A 23,779-nucleotide genomic window follows, 5' to 3' on the forward strand; every position below is an offset into this window, starting at 1 on the left:
TGCTTGGTCTGACAACAGAACCAACAACTAATAGTAACAGACACCAAAAGATCCTGCCAAGGAAGCAGATTTAGATTCCTTTCTAATGCTAAATGGTAGAAGTCAGCAATGTGCTCCTCAGCATTCTTCCTCTACCTCAATTTATTAGTGAACCACAGTGGGATCCCTAACCCTCAACAACCCATTTACCTCTTCAGGCCATACCACATGTTAGAATAAAAGCTTTATTCATTTCCTCTCTCTGTACCAAACAAGACCTGTCCAAAGCTTCTGTATGTCCAAATGGAAGAACTTGATGTTTCTTGTCTGTTCTTTCACTGAAGGAATTTGATAATTTTTTGTGGTCTTTCTTTAGGCATCCCCAGTTTAGCTATGATTCTCTGGAGAAATAAGAGCCCAAACAATATGGATGTTTTGGTTGAAGAAGCCAGATACTATTCTGATTCAGCCTTTTTCTTTTCTGTCCACAAGCACACTCTAGGCAGATACCTCCAGAGATCCAACTATACTGCTTCCCATTCTTGATCCTGAGTCAGAAACTACAAATTATAGTCTTTTAATATCTTCTATGTATTCTATATTTTCTCCAAAAGTCCACAACAAGTGCCTGGACCTGGACCATTTTTTGTAATTCCAGATATCACCAGCCACTTTGGCAATGACTGTTATCAAAAGGACCAAGTAACCAGAGTACTTTTGGCTCCAAGGGCTAATCTGTTGTATTATACTAGGTAAGCAGTGCTCAGCTATTCTGACTTTTATGAAATGCTACATTGTCCCACATTAAATAGTGTTACCTCCCTAGTGAGTGACTTACTTTTTCTATGGATTAGGTATTGCTTTTGACATAGTTATCATTATGCTTTCAACACAGATTTTGTTTCACATTCAGACCATACTATCATTCCAATTTTTAAAACAATTGGTTATCTTTTCTCACAAGAACAAATGTATAATTAAAAAATCTAACAAATATTAAGAATACATGCAGAGATTGATTTTTTTTAAGTACTTTGATTCCAAGATGCTCACTCTCTACTGGGAGAGACAAATGTACATATACAATTATAATGTGGAAGAAATAAAAATTAATCTAAGAGATACAAACACAAAAAGTTCTGGCAGTTGAGAGAAATGTGCAAGATATGAAAACAAGAATTATTATTATACTTCATTACAATTCCACAGAACTAAGAATATACTATTCTTCCTCAACTCCCAACACCCGTGGGAAGAATAGACAAGTGACAACAGTACACCAGGGTCCTAAAGAATTAGAAAATAAAACCCACCTGATAACCACTTCATTTGTGTTGCTCAGTTCAACCACCAATACTGATGGGGACGCCTCAGTTGGAATGATTAACGGAGGAACAGTTGTATTCTCCACAAAGGTATCAGCACTTTTGGCAACGTTTTCTTCTATCTGCAGATACTCTTGTTCAATCATAGACTTGATATCAAAATCACCATGTGCTTGCCCTGCATCCTTCAGGATTTTGTCAGTGGGCAATGGAAGTTTAGCATAGAGAATGGCCTTCTGGGGATTTCCAGAAATGTAGTCTATGGTGCATACATCAGAAAGCGAGGCAAGATTTTTTAAGGCATCCTCAGGGAATTTCACTTTGTACGTGTCCTCAAAGGCTTTGGGGAGTGCACTGGCCCAAAGACCACTTGAGTATTTCGCCAGCAGCTCTGAAACTTTCTCTTTAAAGTCTCCTGGCATAACTGCTGGACACCCTTTTAATGGTGGTATTTGCTTTGGAGCAGGTAGTGGGGATGGAGGCACTTTTTCACCATCCAGTTCACTTCTCAAAAGCTGCTTTCTCTTAGCTGGATAAAGAAGTAAATCTTGACCACCACTGCAAGGTTTTTCCACCTGAAATTTTTAAATAAAGCAAATGACAGATATCTCAATGGCTATAAACAATCTGAAAACACATTAATGCATTTTTAAATGAGAACAACACTGTTTTCAAATTATTCAAGAGAACAAAAAAGTGTACATTTTACTCTTCTCAACTACTAAGACTTAATGCATTTCCTTCAACTACAAATAACATCATGAGCCACATTTCAGAAATAAACAGGGAAATAAAACAGCATTAATTTCCCTTATGGGGCATCTGGCCTCCAACAACCTTATGAAATCATGAGAGTTCCTGCCCTGTAAACCACACATCTCATTCGGTTCTGTCAAATCCAAAGCAACAGCTTACAAAAATCGACTGAATACAAAGTGGGATGAAGCTGTGAAAAGGTATCAGAACTGTCAGGAATAAACCACTGGGAAGAAAGCTAGGAAATATTTAGACAAAACTGAAGCCCTAGCTGTTCTTCTTCTTGCAGTGTCCTGAGAAAACCCTTAACTTTCCATTACTTAGGAAAAGACCCTCCAGGGATAAGGTGCAGTTTTTACAACCACTAAAGTAGAAAGCTAAAAACTGCCCCTCCAAAGAACAAGGGATAAAAATGCAGAGGGGGAGACGAACCAGGAGAGACGATGGACTCTGAAAAACAAACTGAGGTTTCTGGAGGGGAGGAGGGTGGGGGGATGGGTTCGCCTGGTGATGGGTATTGAGGAGGGCACATTCTGCGTGGAGCACTGGGTGTTATGAACAAACAATGAATCATGGAACACTACACCAAAACAAATTATGTAATATATGGTGATTAACATAATAAAAAATTTTAAAAAAATGCCTGGCATTTGAATGTCATTCCAATCTCTAATTTTTATCTGTATAACATTTCTGAGAGGCATGGCTTGATGGCATCTCTTTGTGTAAGAGAAGAAAGAGAAATTGAGGTATGGCACCATTTTTTCCAAGTTTTAAGCCTTTATATTATTAGACCAGGGGTTAGCAAACTACAAGCTGCAGCCCAATGCAGCTCACCACCTGCTTTTGCCTTGCCTGTGAGCTAATATGACTTTTATATTTTTAAATGATTGAAAAAAATCAGAAGAATTATTTTGTGAGGTGAAGATGATATGAAATGCAGTGTACATGGAGATTTGTTGGGACACAGCCATGCCCATTTGTTTAGGCGTTGCGTTTGCCTGCTTTTGCCCTTCGAGAACAGAGTCAAGCAGTTGTGCCAGACGGTGGGTAACAATGACAGAGCTGTTGGCCCACAAAACCGAAAATATTTACTACCTGGCCCTTTATTTTAAAAAAAGTTTCTCAACTTTTGATTAGACTGAAGTTAGCATTCCCAACCCTCTAAAATGTTCCTTATTTGTAAGATCCTATTCAGCTATCCCTCAGTTGCAATTTAAGCCCTTGGAAGAGCATTCCAGACCACTAAGGTAATAATACTAGCTTGTAAGAAGTCCTCCCTCTCCTAAGAAGAATAGAATATTAAAGTACGCTTCAGTTTTGTCTAAAAATTTCCTAGCTTTCTTCCCAATGGTTTATTCCTGACAGCTCAGCTTTTTAGTAAAGAACATTGACTTCATTTATTCATTTTCTATATAGTGCTTAGGAAGAAAGAATCTAAATATGTATACATAAAGAAGATATTGTCTTGTTACCCAAGGAGAGCTTTAAAAAGTGAAGAGACATAGTCAATTTAATATTAAAATAGATCGCTGTTAATCTGACTATATATTCTAGATGATACATGAGGAAGATGAATATTAACACAAGTATAAAACATTAGGTTTTCCTCCTCACATTCTTCTGCCAAGGTGTATTTAAGTTTTGAGGACTGGGGGAAAAGTCCATGACAGAAAAACCTCAAGCATCAATGAAAGTAGAGGCAACCGAGTTCATGGTTAGCATCTGCTGGATTCCTAATCATCCTTGGTAAACTCCTGCTGACACCTTGTGACCCTCTGGATGGCACATTATATGATAGTCACAATTTATGTCCCTAATTTTAAACCATAGGGATATAAATATTTGGACAACTCCTCATCCTGCTCTCAGTGGTCTCGAGATTCATGTTTTTAAATCTGGAATCTTAAAATGCCAATCTTCACTGTGCTTTAAGACAATAAGATAAAAGAACACAGTATCCAGAGAAGGTTTAAGAAACATACGTTTGGAGTAAAGGGAGAAATAAAAGAGAATTCTATGTGAATTATTCACTTGTCATATAGAATCCCAATTCAGGTAATCTTAGATTTAGGCATGACTGTCCTCCACACCAAAAGCCAGCTGAGCCTTCTGGGCCCACCTTCATTCTTCGCCTATAGACCTCTTCTCAACCTTTTGCAACACCTTCTCTGAAGTGGGTGGTAGAAACTAATTGCAGTGGAATTTCTTATTTATCTAAAACAACTCTCACAAGCCCCATGCCCCAAATGTCCACATGGCTTCTTCTAACTCAAAAGAGGGTAAGATGGATTCTTCAGCTTTATGATTATCTTCTATCCAGTGAGTGAACTGGAACATGAGATACGTCAATGTTTGTTTAACAGTCTCCCCCACTCCCAGCCCTGAAGCTTCCATTCCCACCTGTGCTTTAGATGTGATCAGGACCAATTACCTAACAATGCACTTTAACAAACCTCTAGACATGATCTCTAAATATGGCCAGCACATTGAGTTCTTCTAACTAGGAATTACTATCTTAACAGAAGTTTATGAATATTAGGGCCACTTAGGGGAAACAGAATTCCCTTTCTTTTCTGATCTTTATTTCAGACTAATGCTAAGAGATCATCTGGAATTAGTAAGTTTCCAGGACTGTGTCTACAATAGTTAAGTCAAGCTTTTCCAGTCAGCCTATAGATTTTTGACCAATAAGTTTATCCAAATTCTAAACAACAGTCAAATAACTGGACAGATTTCTTTCCCCAGCAGTTTCATTTATTTTTTAAAGGTTTAAAAAGATTTTATTTGACAGCGAGTGAGTGAGAGAGAGAGAGAGAGAGAGAGCATGAGCAGGGTAAGGGGCAGAAGGAGAAGCAGACTCCCCACTGAGCAGGGAGCTCAATGTGGGGCTTGACCCTGGGACTCCGGGATCATGACCTGAGCTGAAGGCAATGCTCAACCGAATGAGCCACCCAGGTGCCCTAGCAGCAGTTTCATTTTACTGTTATTGTTTAAAGTAGATAGCCACCCCCTAACCCCAAATGACTAGTTCCTTGAACTGTAGGCACTTTCCAATGTGCTTCTTCCTTAATCTCAAGAGGGTTGGTTATAAATCTAAACTCCATTTTGTTCTCCAGTAATTTGGCCTCTTTAAATTCAAATCAGTATTTACTAAGATTAAACACAGGCCTGACTTTAGGAACTGAATCTGACACTAACCAGAGCTGAATGAGATGTCCTTCAACATGTAAGACAAATATTCATGGATATGCTTAGTGATATGGATAATGTCTGGTCCATATACTTTCTAAGCAATCTTTGGATACTGGCTGAAGGGTTACTGAATTCAAAGGGAAAAATAATGAAACTCATATTTTTCAAGTTAAAAAAACAGAAAACAAATTTTTTTCAACTGAAACTTTGTTTTAAAATTTTCACGAAAATTTGTTTTTCTCAGACATTCTACAGTGATTGCTACCTATCCTCCACAAAATGTGTCTTTGTCTCTCTTTAATTATCTGGTAAATAGGCTTACAAAAGATACCTACCACTCTATCCCCAGCTTACAACAATCTCCCCAAAGATAAGGAATTGCTATAATGTGGGTTACAGTGTGGTGTCCATTATTCACTGTGCCCTGGTGCATCTAACCAGATTGTCATGTGATCACCTGTTGCATCCCCCAAGTAGAAAGTTTTCTTCTAGCCTTCACAAATGACCAAGGTAAGTCAACAGCCACTTGAAATGTGGCTTTTGTTATATACTTAGTATGATAATCAGCAGCTCATCATTTCAGTTATCTCTTATAAGGTCGCTTTTCACCTTCTCTAGTCTACCTGATCCAGATACATACCTGAGGAGGGAGTCATGGGCCTTCTGTTCTGTAGGAGAAGATTCCAGATCATAATCCTACCCTTTCCCTCCATGTTTTCTTTGTTTTGTGGCTCTACATTTTTTTTTTTTTTTTTGGCTTCGAATATCCACTCAAAAAACTACCAGTCCAATGACCAGGAAGTGGCATGACCTGGAACTCCACATCTTCACTCACTCCTCTCACCCTCACCCCCAACAGGAAAGACAGGTAGGTGACATAGAAAATTAACTCCCTACACCATGGAGTTTAAACCACCACCTTTGGTACTCATCAGAAAATTCCGGTATCTAATATGCCTTAGACTTTTTATCCCAATAAGTTTATTATATTTAGTTTGATTTCTGCCTCATTTGGAATTACAGTGAAATACTTCTCTCTCACACCCCTCTGGGATTTCATAAGTTTAGAGTAGACATATTAGGTTTGGTATATGTGAGGCCCAAGGATTTCAAACATCAATTTCTTCAGAAGCCCAGTTTGTTCACACAAATGTCTTTATCCTACGCACCTACAAACTTTCTTCTTAATTCTAGAGGTCTTTACTTTTTCCTTTCTAATTTTACCTGTAAACTTAGATTCCTGAAGCCCAAATCCTTTGAGTCTATGGAAGGCTCATCCGCTAACTCCGCAGCATGAGCTACTGAGGTAAATTTATTGTCTCTCGTGGAATCAGAATTTTCTTTGGGATTCTCTAATAGAATTGGTATTGTCCAATTAAATTAAAAAGTTTTCTAAAACAGTTGTATAGGTCTCATCCAGTCACAGTTTTGTTTCCATTGTGGTTCTTTGTGTTGAAGCTTTAAGTTCTTCTTCTTCTGCTTTTTTCAGATTTCATTCATTTATTTGTGAGAGACAGAGAATGCAAGAGAGCACAAGCAATAGAGAGGGAGAAGCAGGCTTCCCGCTGAGCAGGGATCCTGACGTGGGGCTCGATCCCAGGACCCTGAGATCATGACCTGAGCCGAAGGCAGCCACTTGACCGACTGAACCACCCAGGTGCCCCTGAAGCTTTAAGTTCTAAATTTCATTTTATGTGGTCACCATCCAATACAAACCGGAGACAGTACAGTAAAATCACATTTACCTGGAGGCCTGCTTCTGAGCAATCCAAGCATTAGCAAGGTTTTGAACTCAAAAAGAAACCAATTTAAAAACTCAATTTCAGCAGTGAATAAAAGACCCCTAAGTACCTTGCAACAGTGAAAACATCAAAGAGTTACTGACCAGAAGCTAGTACTCTATGGTTAGCCAGTTCACAGAAAGAAAGATTGACTGGTTGATGACCTCCTTAAGAGCTCAGTCTTTTTGTACTAAAATTGAGAAGTGCTGGAAAAGTCAGACCACGGAGAGAGATGAGAAAATGGTGCCCAATGGCACCATTGGGCCACAGTGAAGACAAACTGATAGGTTGAGAGCTGAAATCCATAAGGGCAGTGGGTGGGGCATATACTGCATGCAGGGAAATACAGAGATGAGCTAACCCACACACCTCAATGTTCCACACCACCTACAACTGCCACCCTATCGGCAGCAGTTTACCAATACTAGTGATGCTGAGCCCAAGATATTCAGAAACAGTTACAATTTTTAGTTGCTTCTGTTTAAGAAGTACAAATGTTTGTGGCATATTCCGCAGAGATTTAATCAAAGATAAAGGTAAAAAGTGCCTGTAGAGGGTAACCCCTGAGTGTTTACAAACCATCTGCCCAGAAGAACTCTCCACCATCTTGGATGAGCAGTTTTATAGACTGTATACAATTTAAGGCTCATACTCTCTTTTACCTCTCACCCCTTTATCCTAGTAAGGACTTTTTACTGATGCTGACTGCAACTATTTATATGAGGATAGACTTCAAGTCATTTTGCTTCAGTGTGTCCAAGGTCAGGCTCTTGCTCAGTTTCGTTCAGGAAGATGATGGCATCTGCTGGTTAAATGTGTGCACAGCTTTTGGGGATGATCTTCGCTGGTGGCTGTGGCTTTCACTGTGCCTTCTAGGCTAAGTAGGTACTCTAGGCATGCCCTCATTACCTTTGGTGGGGGCGGGGGTGTGTGCCCCTAAGATAACAGAAACTCACCTCATCTTGGAGTTTCGATTCCTTTGACTTCAGTCATCTACTGCTCCTTATCTTTTTTCAATTTAAATTTTTATTCTTCCGTTAGCTTTTCCTCTATCTTCACTGAGATAAGTTCCTTTGTAGAGCTTGCTGGGCATGTCTCTGGTTTGCTGGTGGTTATAACCTGCTTTAATTTAAGCTGGGCTGCCCCTCAAAAAATAATGGCCTTTTTCCTAAATAGCTGCTATGTGTCTGATACTGCATGGCAGCTGCTTTTTATAGTTTGTCCCACTTCACTCAGCAACCCTATGTGATGGATAGAGCCACATTTTAGAACAGAGTGGGGGCCCTGAGAGGATGATTTGTACACTGAAAGTAATCTAGCTAAGAGATGGCAAGGCAAACACGGAACTCCAAAGCCCAAACTCTTCCCATCCTACTCGAGCGCCCTGTGGGCAGTTGCTCTGTTTCACGTCCCAGCACAGCAACATCATACACATCAACATCGCTGTTCTCATTTCGCCACAGTGCTAGTCTTTCTTCTATTCAGATGTTCACTGAAATTAAATTTAAAAACCATTTCAATGTGTTCACCACACATTATTTTTATTGGTGAATGATTAGAAAAGAAATTGGATTCCAATTAGATATTATGGCTATACTTTGACGCCCTTGGTTTATCTTTTCACTGCTGCTTCTGCTGGCGCTGCTATGTAGATGGTGGCCATCCTATTAAATCCGAGGACGCATCACTGCTGTTTGATTTATGTTCATTTCCTTAGAAATTCAAGTTGTTCGGTTTTAGCCCAGAAATAGCCAGGCTTTAAAAAAGGGAAGTTCAGAGTGTTACTGGAGTGGTTGGGGGGTGGGAGGGATGGGGTGGCTGGGTGATAGACATTGGGGAGGGTATGTGCTATGGTGAGCGCCGTGAATTGTGCAAGACTGTTGAATCACAGATCTGTACTTCTGAAACAAATAACGCAACATATTTTAAGAAAAAAGAAAAAGAAGAAGATAACAGGAGAGGAAGATGAAGGGGAGTAAGTCAGAGGGGGAGACGGACCATGAGAGATGATGGACTCTGAAAAACAAACTGAGGGTTCTAGAGGGGAGGAGGGTAGGGGGATGGGTTAGCCTGGTGATGGGTATTAAAGAGGGCACATTCTGCATGGAGCACTGGGTGTTATGAACAAACAATGAATCATGGAACACTACATCAAAAACTAATGATGTAATATATGGTGATTAACATAACAATAAAAATTTTTTTAAAAAAGGGCAGTTCATGTTGCATGGGCTAACAGGTGGCTTTATTATCTTCTACAATTATTTACCACAATTAAAGAAAAATTCCTGAACACCCAAAAATAGAAAAACATATCTTTGTAAGTGGCAGAACTGCCGTCACCTCCTACGATATTATGGAGATTACTGTACTGATGCAATTCAGAACTTTAAGAATTTTTAGAGTCTGAGGTATTAGGGTACTCAACAATGTAAAGTGCGGTGATTTCTAAGGGGTAGGGAAATGACATTTAACAAAAATACAGATTAATAGTAAACAACTTTTTGTAAAAGCATGAATAATTAGTACAATGGGGCAGTTTTATCATCGCTCACATTTTATGTTCTAGAATTTCATGCCCTCATTCACAAAATGTTATATTCATAATTAAGGCCTGGTATGTCTCCAGCACAACTCAGAACATTGCCCCAGCTATCCCGAGGTGGCCCTGTGTTCTTCCTCTAGGTCTCTGAGGCGGGGCGGAAATTCTTCTCAGCTGAGCTCCTGTCCGGCTCAAGGATGAGCCCCGCAGCTCTCTGTGCAGCATCAGGTAAGGCATTAAATCAAGATACATATTCTGACTCACGTGGGAATGAGAGGTTTCTCCCTCTACCCATATTGCAGAGAGTGGGAAATGTCGACAAAATCTCTGGTATTCAACAGTCATTGTTATGAGATTTGGAATTTTACTAGAAATCAAAGTCTGCCAGAAGCTCTGGATCCTGGGTGACCTCCTGGTGTGGGGTACACGCTAAGTTCCCACCAGATGATGACTCTTTCATGAAGTGACCTCTAGCTTCTGCTTGCCTCTTGAGTTTCTTCTTGAGCCACTCTCTCCTTACCGAAATTCTTTCAGTTTCCTGAAAAAGTGTGCTTTTCTTTCCATCTCAGGGCTGTTACAGGCTGCCTCCTTTGCCTGCTTACTTCAGCTCACCTGTCAGGTTTCAGTGAGCAGCCACCTCCTCCAGGAAGTTTTTCTTGACTCATCATCCTAAGTTGTTTACACATTTCCTTAACACCGTGCACTTCTTCAGCACAGTCACAGGCTTATCATTACTTGTTCAATGTTTATTTTCTCCATTGGACAGTAAGTGCCATAAGGGCAAGGACCATGTCTGTCTTGTTTACAGTTATCCTTAGCACCCAGGGCAGTGTCTGGCTCACAGAAGCATTTTTTTAAAAATGTATTTATTTGACAGAGACCGAGCACAGGCAGGGGGAGCAGCGGCAGAGGGAGAAGCAGGCTCCCCACCGAGCAGGGAGCCTGATGTGGGACTTGATCCCGGGATTCCAGGATCATGACCCATGCCGAAGGCAGGCGCTTTAATGACTGGGCCACCCAGGCGCCCTCATAGAAGCATTTTATAAATCCTAGCTAAACACAGCAGTTAAGAAGAACATTAATAAGACCAGCATTCTAGAACAGCTAAGAGGTGTTACTGTCCTCCTCCTGGGACTAAGTGGGAATTCTTAGGCTCCAGTATCCTTGGGCTAGAGACCTACCATCTCAGGCTCTTTGCCTTTTCACGACAGCTTCTGCACTATTTCCACTTCCCTCACAAGTTGCCTAGGAACCCAATGCAATGGGTTCATCACTGTGAACATGACTATATGCTCTTTAGCTTTCAAAACTCAGTCCACACTTTGTTGTTGGAGAGATCCAAAGGTTAAGAACAACAGAGTCAAAGCATCCTTCCGCCTGCATCAAAAAGTAATCCAACACCCTTGTGAAGTGGCTTATAGCACATAGCTGATTAGAACCTCTATGAAAGTAAAATTTCAGAGCTGCTCTTTGGCCCCAGAAGCTTATGTTGCCCATTCTGATATTCAAATGGAAATACCTGCAGGTGGCTATCTCTGAGTCTGTCAAGTACATATGATGTATCCATTGTATATAGGTATAAATGGGTGATTTTGCTTTCATAACTCTATTTTTCAATCTTTTTTATATAGAATGTTTTATATGACTGGGAGAGAGAGAGCATTTAAAAAAAAATAGGGAAATACGCCATACTTGGGTTTCTTCTTCAGTTTCACAACGAGCTGTATAGAGAGATACACACTACCAAATCTTCCTTACTTGGAATTTTCTATGCTGCATTTGAGAGTGTCCTCGCCTGTAATAGCATTGGCCCTGGGCATGCTATCAGCAGTTCTGCTTTTCAGTAAGGCGAAAAGCAAGAAGTCAGAAGAAAGGGAAAACAACTACGGTATAACTGTTTAAAACTGTCTAAAAATAACCATGGTGTAATTGTTTAAAACTGCATACCAGCAGGCTATTAAAAATATTCAGAGATTATAAGAAAACAGTTTTGAAAGATTAATAGACATCAATAAGACTGGCAGTTTTTGGCATCCTAGACACAAGGCTTTAACACTAAGCAAATTCTCATCCCTAATAATTTATAGTGATTGCATCTGAAACAGTCCTACTCAAAGCTGAGAGACACAGAATATAGATAAGAAAGGTATATTCTATGTCTGTTTCACGTTCTACCCTCACTGCCTGAACATTATTATGCAACAAAGATGAATTTGAACAACCAAAAAATAAAAAGTCAGTTGTTTCAACACCTGAAATTTAGTAAGAAACCCTTCATTTTAGGTAAAGTTTTAACATCAAAGATATACTCTCTCACTTACAATCCTAGCAAGAGAAATTTTGGAGTTTTGCAGACATATAGTTAGGAAAGATGAAAATTTCTCCCCAAAAGCCATAAATTAAGCTACACAGACACTAGTAGTTATCATGGAGTATAAAATAAAAACAACCAGAAACAATAATACATTAGGATCTGTGGAGTTAATTTTTAAAAATTTACTCCAAAGACAACTTTTTTTAATCAAAGCTTTAAAGTGAGTTATATGTGTATCCTGACAAAAAAGGGCTCTTAGTTCATTGAAGATATGTTATTAGTTTATGACTGTCTATAGATTTAAAAAATAAAAGAACCATAAGCATTCAGAAAGGGGCTCTAGGCCCTGCATCTCTAAATTGAGCAGCCTGGTGAAACATCCAAAGTCCCCTCAAGATGAGGGAAACCTGAGGGGGCACATCAATGCTGCTAAACCTGCAGCCAAGGAGAAAACTCTCCCTAGGAAGGAGTAAAAATGGAATGAAATGAACGGCAACCAACAGGAATTCCCATTATAAGAGCAAACCCTATATTCCACATAAATCAGGGGTAACATAGTCTGTAAACATTCCTGACTTTATAAATAAGGCAACAGCCTATTTCCAGAGTTTACTATGTCTCCCTGTTTTCCCACTTTCCACTGTGTAATCTGACACGTGACATGGCCCTAAGGCGTTCTTGGCATCTACAGCAGTGATCGGTACCTGCAGGTACATGGTAAATCGTGTATGAACAAATGGTCTGGATGAATGAAGGAATGACACTTGCCGGGAAAGTGGCTGGGACTCGAGTGGGTGTCAGTGACCTGAAGGAGAAAGTGGTTACAAAACTACATGCTGTCTTCAGGCCAGGTGTTCAGAAAAAGAGAGTGGCCTGTGCTTTACCCAACAAGGTCGGGGGCCAAAATATATATCAAATTAGATAAATGAAAGCCCTCTATCAAACAAAAAAAATACATACATAATTCTGCAAGCTTAGAAGCCCCAAGTAGCTGCTAATGCTGCCATTTAAAATAGTTACATCGTTGAATATATACTATGTAAAGGAAAACATTAAGACACATCTAATAGTTACTTTAGTTTAAGAATCTAATTGTCTCTAATGCTGGCTGAACTAGGATTTCTAATAAACTATTCTGATCCATCATTTTAGTATAATAATAGACTCTCAAGTAAAAACAGGTATAGAAATTGATGTCAGTTCACTTGTCAATTTTTTTCCTCCAAAGAAGTTTGTAAACATTTTAAATCACAACCCTGTATTAATTTAAAAATTAAAATAAGGTACTCTATAAATAGCCAAAATAATAAGCATGTAAAATTTGAAGCTAATAAAGTTTTATTACCAGTAAGTTCAACTTATGAAAACGGCAAAGTTAGCAGTATCTACTGGAAGCAGTTCAATACAAAATGATATACATATTATCACATATTAAATGCACATAAAAATAAAACAAAATATATAAAAACAGCAATCACAACGCACATAGGCCTCAATCTTGACATACTTCTATAAATAAGAACTGATATCTCTAAGGTTAATTGATGTTAACCTTAGAGATAAATATTAATGAAGCAATATTATGTCAAGTGCTTCATGCTCCCGGGGTAAAGGTGATATGACTAACAACTCAAAATCTGAAAGTGGGGCAGGGAGGAGGCATCAGAAGGAAGGAATAAGGAGAAACGTACCGTGCAAATATGAGGCCAGTGTTCAAATTGTTGTAAAATTCCTTGATTAAGTTCTTCTTTATATAACTCTTTGTAAAAATGTGGAAGCTTAGATATCCAAATGCCATTGTTATGCTTGTTTAGTATTTCCTTTATGCGGTTTTGAACCTCATCCATTTTATAAGTGTAAGAGGCAGGAGGCGTGACATTTGGTTTTTCAACAGTCTGATTTAAATTATCTTTAAATTAAAAAAATGATAGAATTAGCCAGAAGGCTTAACATTTAAGATTATCCCCATTACCTAGTATTTGTGTCATTAGGCTTTGTTATACTTCAGGCTTATGGGGGTCAAGGGACTTAGAAGCAAGCAGGATTAGGCCAAGCAGGACTATGGCAACTTCATTCTAAATTTTAACTCTGAAATAACCAGTAGGCTCAACAGTCACCCACAGAGGGAACCTGCTCCCTTTATGTTACAAGAATGATTCCTAATTTAATTTAAACATCAGGAGGATCTTGCCTCGTAAAGAATAATGAAATTTATTATTTAACCAATCATTTCCTAAGTAAAACTAAGAAAGGTTAAATTTTAGACAATACTGGTTTATATGAAATGCTTAAAGTTATATTCCACAAAGCATTAGGATAATGCCTTAATTGTAAGATCAAAGAATGTTTTATAGAAAATAAAAAATTGTCTAGGTTTTAAAATATAATTTTTTGCTTTATTAATGAGAAAAATAATTTAGCAATACACAGAAGTTCAAAAATTGATCCACCTACAGTAATCATCCTAGCCTCAGTTTATAAACTAAATAAAAGCTCTGGTACCCACAGATATCTACTAATTGCTTTTATTTCCTCAATCCAAATCATTTATCTTTTATAAGTGAATTTTTATAAAGTTGTAGCTAGCTCTCTTTACTCACACTTATTTTTTATTTAAAACTTAGAATGCCTGAGCCAACATCCTAAGACAATAAAGAAATTCGAGTGTCCACTATAGCTGATAGTTCTGGTATTTTAAAAACAACGAAATTCATTCCAAACCTCTTCTAAGTTTCCCTGGGACACAGATTAGAGTGTATTAAAGATTAACATCTACAAGCAAAATATGTTCATATTTTAATCAGACAGTATTTCTACTGGGATTCAGCAAATTTTGTTCTATTTTAAACTGGCAGGTAGAGAGATACACAGACTAGTTTGGGAACGCTGGCCTCTGAGGATGCCAGGAAGCCAAAGGGTGAGCGGTTCAAGGATGGCTAGATGCTGACTTTGCTTTATCAACCACAGGGCACAAGACTTAATTTGGCTCAGCAAACAAATGAGTCCACGATGTCCATATAAAGGCATTACTAATTTAGTTAGGTTCTTCCCAGATAATGATACAAAAGGACCAGGAATAAGGAAAAGATGAGCTTCTGAGAACTGGCCAGACCTCCCTTAAAGAGAGAATGTCAGAACTGATGCAAGATTGGAGTCTCTGCTAAATGCACCTCTTCTGTGGGGCCACTGGGAGTCCCCTAAACCTGTGTGCCTTTTGTTAAACAAATCAAGGAAGTAATCTGTTTTATAACAGGTAGGAGAGACTGTGTATAAGTGTGTACATATCAGCTGCCAGGTGAACTGCAGTCCTCCTGAAATAAGTCCTCATGGTTCTATAGAAAAAAGCTCATTCTAATTGAAAAGGATTTACAATCTCTAAAGGGTATACAACTTTACTGAGTAGCCATGTTTCAGAAAATGCCTGTGTAACAGTAATTGATATAAACAGAAATCATATTATTCAATTAATTTCCATAAGAAATACCAGAGATGTGTTCTTACGGAAAAAATTATTTTGACTCAGTAAGAATCACACTTAAAGCAGCAAATCATTTAAAATCACACTTAAATTTCTTGCAACATAAATACTGATTTTGAAACACTGTGTCCCTCAGGTGGGTCTATGAGCAGGGAATTTACACTTTGGTTGGAGAAGACAAGATAACAAGTGTGTGCATTTTTAATCTGCAGATTCTTTGACTTTATTATATTTCTTACAGTTTTAACAGCCCTTTTGGATTTTATAACCCAAGGAATCATTTATATTCATACTTAGATGTTCAGTGGTCCTTGCACACGGTTTAGGGTCCCAGGCTTTTAAATGGTGGAATATCTGAAACCACTTTATGAGTTGAAGTCCCATATTTTTATGTACCCTCTAATGAGTGAGAGCCTGACAAGTGACACAAGTATCTCTGCAGGTGACACACGGAAGTGAAACAGAATTGGTCTGATGTGAGGAAGGCCTATGTCAGAATAATGATATCTCTGGAGGTATTATTTTCTCTTTAGATCACCTCATGTCATGATTTAAAGAAATGAGGAAAGAGGGGAAGAGAAGAGAGATATATTCCAAGTAGGGTAAGGTGAGAGCAAATGTGAAAAACCACCGTCAGATATTTTTCTTAGGGGCTCTGAGGCTCCAGAAGCCAAAAAGTATCATGAAGATAATGTTTAGAAAACATACCACTCATTTCCTTAGCACAGGTTCTTGAGAGATGCATCTGAAAAGGTGGTGGAAGGGATGCCTTTGGGCTAAACCTAAGGTGTTAAAAAAAAAAAAAGGTAAATTAAAATTCTAATAGCAAAATCTACGCCAAGTTTTAAACACCACTTTTCATTTAAAGTCTCTGCAGCACTGAACAGCAAAACAAGTCAGAATATTTGAAAATGAGCAAAAATGAAAATGATACCTGGTATTAGCTTTCATGTTTCATATTCACCCAGGGAAAAATGTGTTAAGAGCTAAATTTATTTTTTAAAATTTTAATGTAGTTATGTTTACTAGTCTTTTTATTATGGTTTTACTTTTAGCATTTTTCTTTTTTTTATCATGTTCAATTAGCCAACATATAATACATCAGTAGTTTTTGATGCAGTGTTCAACGATTCATTCGTTGTGTATAATACCCAGTGCTCATCACCACATGTGCCCTCCTTAATACCGGGTGATGGGTATTAAAAGCTAAATTTAAACTAGAACTTTAAAAGAACTTGGAAGTTAGATTTCCAAGTAATCACCTTTAAGGGACAGCTGTACAAAGTAAAAAAAAAAAAAAAATCATGCAGGAAATAAGCAGTTGAACATAAAGAAATATTTTGGAATGTTACTAAAAAATGAAGGACTTCCATCACCAGATACTGTAATGAGTTATAAAGTTACAACATTTATAATCTTCGAACAGATAAGTAAAATGATAGAGAGCTTAGAAACACTCAATTTACATTGTATCTGAGCATATGAGAAAAATGGCATTCCAAACCACAGAGGGGATTGTTCAAATAACAAGTTAGGAAAAAAGAAACATAGATTCCCCACATCTCATACCCTCCCCCAAATAATTTTTATATAAATTATATTGGATATATGTAGGAAGATTTTTCCAAATAGGAGGACAAAGAAACCACACACACACATACACATACACACACACCATTTGTGTTCATGTCAGTCTCCCTCACTAGACTCCAAGTGTCTTAATGACCTGTTTCCAGTGCCTAGGGCAGTGCTTGGTACAGGCAAGGGAGAGTGAATGTTCTAAGAGTGAATAAGATGACTGAATGAATCAATGGCTGCAAGTTGCCCAACAGTGGGTATGGGACTAGAGTGGGTGACAATGACACAGTACACGTATTTTCCAATTTTTGGATGGTATGGAATACTCTAAAAATTAGACCAATTCTTTGGAATGAAGCACATCTCATAATATTTTAATTCTATAATAAATTATTAAATGGTAGACTACCAATACAACTTACTTAATATATGATGGTATGCAACTATAAGAGCATCATATTTACGTATTAATGCATCTGTGTAATAACAGAAGATGCCAAAACATATCCAACTCCTACTTATGCAGAACTGGTAGGGAGACAGCACTCTTTTCCCTTGCACCAGAGCCATAAAAATGTAAATTGGAACCTTCCCCTGCTCTGAGTCTACTTTGAGGGCTCTAGTAGCAGGCAGAGATGTATGAGCAAAGAGAGAGCATAGAGAGATTATGGCAAGGAGAGCAATGGTTCAAGCATGCGTAGGTCTGATGGACAGGAAAGAAAACAGTTGACATAGCAAAAGAAAGTTTTCAAGGGAAACTGCAGGGACATATGAAAAACAAACATAATAAGATGAAAGAGGTCCAATCAATTTTATAACAGTAAGTATAAAACATGTATCATTTTGTTTCTTAAAAGACAAATAGTGGGGTGCCTGGGTGGCTCAGTGGGGTGGGCGTCCAACTCTTGACTTTGGCTCACGTCATGATCTCAGGGTCATCAGATGAACCCTGAGGTTGGGCTCTGCACTGGGTGTGGAGCCTGCTTGGGATTCTCTCTCTCCCTCTCCCCCCACCCCACTCGCACTCAAAAGAAAAAAAAAAAAAAGACAAATACTTAGACTGATCCAAAAAAAATCCCCCATCAAATCTAAACATATGCCACATATTAGAGACACATTCTTACCCCACAAACACTTGCTTAAGGACCTACTATGTGGGGGCATGGGGAGACAGTAATGATCTATGATTAAGCAAGAGAAACACACCCCTATCTCATGGACTATACATATAGTTGAGAAAACAGACTGTGGGAAGCAGTTATGACATGGCCCCCAGTGATTCTTGCCTTGGTATCCACAACTTTGTGCAATCTATTCCCCTTGAGTCACTTGCTTCTAACCAACAGAATATTTCAAGGTTGAGGGGATTACAAATGATTAGGTTACAAAAGATTCTAATTCCCCCCCCCCCCCCCACTAGCATAATCTCTCCCTTGCTGGCTTTGATGAAGCAAATGGACATATTGGGGAGGCCTATGTGGAAAGAAATTGAAGGTGGTCTTTGGCCAACAGCTAGGAACTCGGGCACTGAGAAAAAAAGGAAATGATTATGCCAACAACCATGTGCATCAGCCCAAAGGCAGATTCTTGCTCAGTTCACCCCAGCCATGGCCAGTACCTTCACTGCAGCCTCATAAGAGACTGAAGCAGAGGACCTAGCTAAGCAGTGTCAGATACCTGACCCACAGAAACTAGGAGATAATAAACATGCGTTATAAACTGCTAGATTTGTATAATCTCTTACATGAAAATAGATAATAATGCACTGACAAAATATATTTATAAAAACCCTCACTAGACTCCAAGTGTCTACTAAGTGCTATGATAGTGGCAATAGGTATAGTGAAAGCACATGATAGAAGCAAGAAGCCAAATCAGGAGGAGAGAAAGGAGGAAGTGGAGAGTAAAGGTTATTGACACATTATAGAGTTATAATAATTTGAATAGTTTGGCACAGCAAAAGAATAGGCAGATAATTAATGATTCTGAATGGAAAGCCCAGAAACTGAGTCATATATTTATAATAATTTATTATTAGTGAATACAACATTCGAAACCAGCATGGAAAGAAAAGATTATGCAATGACTGGTATTAGGACATCTGGCTTACAGGACTGCTAACGCTTATGCTATACAACCACATAAATTCTGGATTAAAGATTTAATGAGATCATAACATTCTAAAAGAAAACAGAAGACCTATTACATAATGTTGGAGTAGAAATGCTTTTCTCAGCCTAACACCTAAAGACAGCAGCCACAAGGAAACAGATTAATAGATGTAACTCTAGAAAATTTTAAAAGTTTTTGTATAATGAAAGTACCAAAATTAAATAAACTGAGGAAACATTGCCAACATATTACAAAGGGTCGATATCCTTAATTTATAAATTATTTTTACAAATGAGAAAAGAAAAAAACAGAAAAGTCGTGCAAAGGGCAAAGACATGTAATTCATAGAAGATCTACAAATGGTCGAATAAACATATGACAAAATTATAACCTCCTTAAGAATCAAAGTCAAAGAAATAGACATTAAAACACAGGTACATTTTTTCACCTTTTAAAGTATCAACTAAAAAAGTGATGCCTAGTGTTGACAGGGGTACAAAGAAACAATCACATCCATATGCTTCTAGAATATAATTGGTATAATCTGTGTAGAGCATAAATTAGTAATAGCCTTAGTATGTATACCCTCCGACCCAATTTTACCAATTTATTCTAAGGTACTAGTTATGAATATATGCAAGGACTGTTCTACAGAGATGTTCAGTAAGAATTGCTTACAATAATGGAAATCACTTACATTCAACAATAGGTGGCTGGACAACGGACTTCCCTGACATGAAAATGATAATGTAGGGGCACCTGGCTGGCTCAGTCAGAAGAGTATGAAACTCTTGATCTTGGGGTCATGAGTTCGAGCCCCACATTGGGTAGAGAGATTACTTTAAATAAACAAATAAAAAAACAAACTTAAAAAAATTGGTAACGTAGAAGTATTCTTTTTTCCCCTCATTCATAAATACATGATTTTATTTGCTGTTTTCAGGGGAAACTTAGGCATTAAGATGTAAGCTGATAAAATACAGATACCTAAAAAAGTATAAAAGTACAAAAACCCCTTAGAATAAATTTTCGTGAACTAAATCTTAATATCTTTAAATTAAAAAACCACAAGCCTATCTATTATGTCAAGGTCATAAGTCAAAAGACACTACATGGCCAGCAGCACCCACAGGTATACCCCAAGGCCAACAAGGTATTTACCTTTTAAAACAGGTTATAAAACAGTAATACACAGCACAATCCCACTGGTATTTTTAAAAACATATACAAATAAATAAAATACATATATTTTTTTAAGACTTATTTATTTTAGAGAGGGGGGAGGGAGAAGCAAAGGGAGAGGGAGAAAGAATCTCAAGCTGACTCCAAGATAAGCACAGAGCCTGATGTGGGGCCCAATCTCATGACCACAAGATCATGACCTGAGCTGAAAGCGAGAGTCAGGTGCTTAACCAACCAGGCGTCCCTAAAATAGATATATTTTTTAAAGATTTACTTATTTGAGGGGGGGAGGGGCAGGAGGAGAGGGCAAGAGAGAATCCTCAAGCAGACTTCCCACTGAGGGCAGAGCCCCATGCAGGGCTCTATCCTAGGACCCTGAGATCATGACCTGAGCCGAAATCAAGTCAGACGCTTAATCAACTGAGTTACCCAGGTGCCCCCAATAGACATTTTTTAAATGTTTACATTTATGTTTGGATTAGAGGCAATTTTTTTATTCCTTTTACTTCCTTATGCTTTGCAAATTTTCTATACCATACACATAGTGCTTTTGCAATCAGAACAAAGCAATAAAGGTATCTTAGAAAATGTTTCCTACAAATATTTAGGATGTACTAAACATACAATAGTCAAACATACAAAGACTCAGAAACTAACAATAAATTTATATTCACTTAGCTTAATTCTTGAAAGATGCCTTTATGATCATGGTGTCTGTTGGCTAATGCCAGACAGCCATTTATTCCTATCCAAAGTCCATGATCTTACTCACTATAAATATACACATAGCGATTTCTTCTCTCTTTCTGGGCCTAATGGGAACCTCGACCTTCAGCACTGTATTTATCTATGTTTTATGGATAAATATATTAAATACCTAATTTAGTAATTTTATCACCTTAATAAAAATACAATGGTCATGAATTACATTATTTTAGAGATAAACATTTCCTTCCCTCATATAAACCAGAGAAATCACAAATCAATCAGATATCCTTACACCTGACCCCTTTCTATTTTACTGGTGACACATGGTAAACTTACCTTGATACCTACAATGTCAGAAAATATCTGTCATGTTATTTTTCTAGAACCTTCCAGTTTGTTAACTGGTTAAGAACTGAGTTCTTAACCACAGATCCTGAAAAAGGGCTTCTGGGGGCCACGAATCTCCTGAATTAATATGCAAAGATGTGTGTATATGTGTACGCATTTATTTTTCTGGGAAGATCATTTATGCCTTTTATTAGCTTCTCAAAAGATTTGGTGAGTCCTCAGATTTTAAGTTAATAGTTTTTACTATTTAATATTACTCTCTCTTTAAAATAAATAAATAAATAAATCTTAAAAAACAAAACAAAACAAAACAAAACTGGTATGCCCCTATAGATGATGTGTCATTTCTCTCTCGCTGTTTTCAAGATTTTTTTCTTTGTCTTTAGTTTTTAGAAGTTTAATTATCATGTGTCTTCCATGTGAGTTTCAATGAATTTATCCTATTTAGGACTCTCCGAACTCTTGAATCTGTAGGTTTACGTCCTTAGCCAAATTTAAGAAGTTTTCAGCCATTATGCCTTCAAATACTCTTTCAGCCCCACTCTTTGTCTTCTCCTGAGTCTCTTCTGAGACTCTGATAATACACATGTTAGGCCTTTTCTTATTATCCCCACAGGTCCCTAAGGCTCTTCTAGGTGTTTTATTTCCATAGGCCCCTCAGGCTCTACTAGGTGTTTTTTGTTTGTTTGTTTGTTTGTTTGTTTTACTTTGTTTTTGAAGGAAGTCTACTCTGTTTTTCATCTTGGGCCATTTCTATTGCTCTATCTTCAAGTTCACTGATTCTCTTCTCTGTCATATTCATCCTGTCATTGAGCTTACCCGGTGATTTTTTTATTCTGGTATTCCATTTTTTAATACTATAGTTTCCATTTGGTTCTTTTTTTTATATGTTCTATTTCTTTGGTGAATTTCCTATTTTTCCACTTTTTTCAAATTATTTGCAATTGTTCATTGAAGCATTTTTAGGAGAGCTGCTTTAAAATTCTTGTCAGATAATTTCAACATCTGATTCATCTTGGTGTTGGCATCTGTCAACTGTCTTTTCTCATTCAAGCTGTCATTATCCTGGTTCTTAATATAACAAATGATTTTTTTTATTGTATCCTGGACATTTGGACATATGTTAGGAGACTCTGAATTCTACCTAAAAGTCATATTTTAGACTACTTAGGTTTAGCACATAGCTCCTGGCCCACTTCTGTAGGCTGTAGTTCCAATGATAACTCATTTTTCAGTGCCCTTATGGTGCTATTCTGGTCTGGTACATTTATTTGTTGCTGTTGGGGCTCCTTCTTGATCTCTGCAGGTGCCACCCATCAGAGCAGAATGTACATCCCTGGGCCTAATGCTGCTAGGTGGAAGGGTGACAACACATTAGGCTGTAGGTCAGAAAGGACCATCATGGGCCTGCTCTTTGGGCTGCTTGGTGCTGGCACAGCCGCCACTCAATTACTGCTGGTGCTACCTGGAGGAAGGGAAGGCACTTGCTTAGGTTGCCTATTGACACTAAGAGACAGGTAGGAGACACCAGACCATAGGATAGAGAATGCCCGCCTGAGACCACAATCCAGAATGTCTTGGTTTTGCTGTCATTTTATAGATTCAATTCAAAATGGATCTTGAAATTTAGGCACACAACTAGAGGAGACGATGGTACCTTAATCACATATGGGACCCAACCTGTGCTTTGGGTAAAGATCCAAGTTTTAACTACGTATTTCCTAGACCTCATCAAAATTGTAATAACTAGCCATAACTAGCATTAAATATATACCACTATGAAAAATTTCACCTAACTTATTAAAAATAATTAATTCTTTCTAAATATTCTAGTATGGGGGACAGTGCTGGGATTTCTGAACACTGATTTAAGAGGATATGATACAACAAAATTTATTTTATAAAGACACGAAAAGAATGAAAGAATGTGATACTGATTCATCTATATCAGGAGTTGGTAAACTTTTTCTGTAAAGGGTCCACTAGTACACATTTTAGATTTTGCAGGCCATACTATCTCTGTACAACTACTCAACTCTGTGGTTGTGCAAAAGCAACCACAGACAATATATAAACAAAGGGATGTGGCTTTGTTTCAATAAAACTTTATTTACAAAAAAAACAGGCAATGGGCCAGGTTTGGCCCAGGGGTCGTAGTTTGCTGACCTGAATTACATTATAAGATTTAAAGCCATGGGTGCCTGAGTGGCTCAGTTGGTTAAGCGACTGCCTTCGGCTCAGGTCATGATCCTGGAGTCCCTGGATCGAGTCCCACATCGGGCTCCCTGCTCAGCAGGGAGTCTGCCTCTCCCTCTGACCCTCCCCACCTCATGTGCTTTCTCTCTCTCATTCTCTCTCTCTCAAATAAATAAAATCTTAAAAAAAAAAAATTTAGAACCAGAAAGGAACTTTGAGATCACCTAGTTTAACCTTTTCATTAAATGAATGTGAAAACCACAGCCCAAAAGATGAAAGAATTTC

General features: G+C 38.0%; 1 protein-coding gene across 3 annotated transcripts in view; it reads right to left on the reverse strand.

The window, feature by feature from the left end:
- TDRD7 (tudor domain containing 7) overlaps window positions 1-23,779 on the reverse strand; it is a 77,849-nt gene that overhangs the window by 36,122 nt on the left and 17,948 nt on the right. For all 3 annotated transcript variants that reach the window (XM_027616331.1, XM_027616330.1, XM_027616332.2), the window contains 3 exons: window positions 16,079-16,152; window positions 13,584-13,801; window positions 1,293-1,879 (listed from right to left, as the gene is read on the reverse strand). In XM_027616331.1, coding sequence (XP_027472132.1) covers window positions 1,293-1,879; window positions 13,584-13,801; window positions 16,079-16,152 — 879 coding nt within the window. The remainder of the gene's footprint in view (window positions 1-1,292; window positions 1,880-13,583; window positions 13,802-16,078; window positions 16,153-23,779) is intronic.

Source organism: Zalophus californianus, chromosome 13 (assembly GCF_009762305.2).
Source record: "Zalophus californianus isolate mZalCal1 chromosome 13, mZalCal1.pri.v2, whole genome shotgun sequence".
NCBI classification, from domain to species: Eukaryota; Metazoa; Chordata; class Mammalia; order Carnivora; family Otariidae; genus Zalophus; species Zalophus californianus.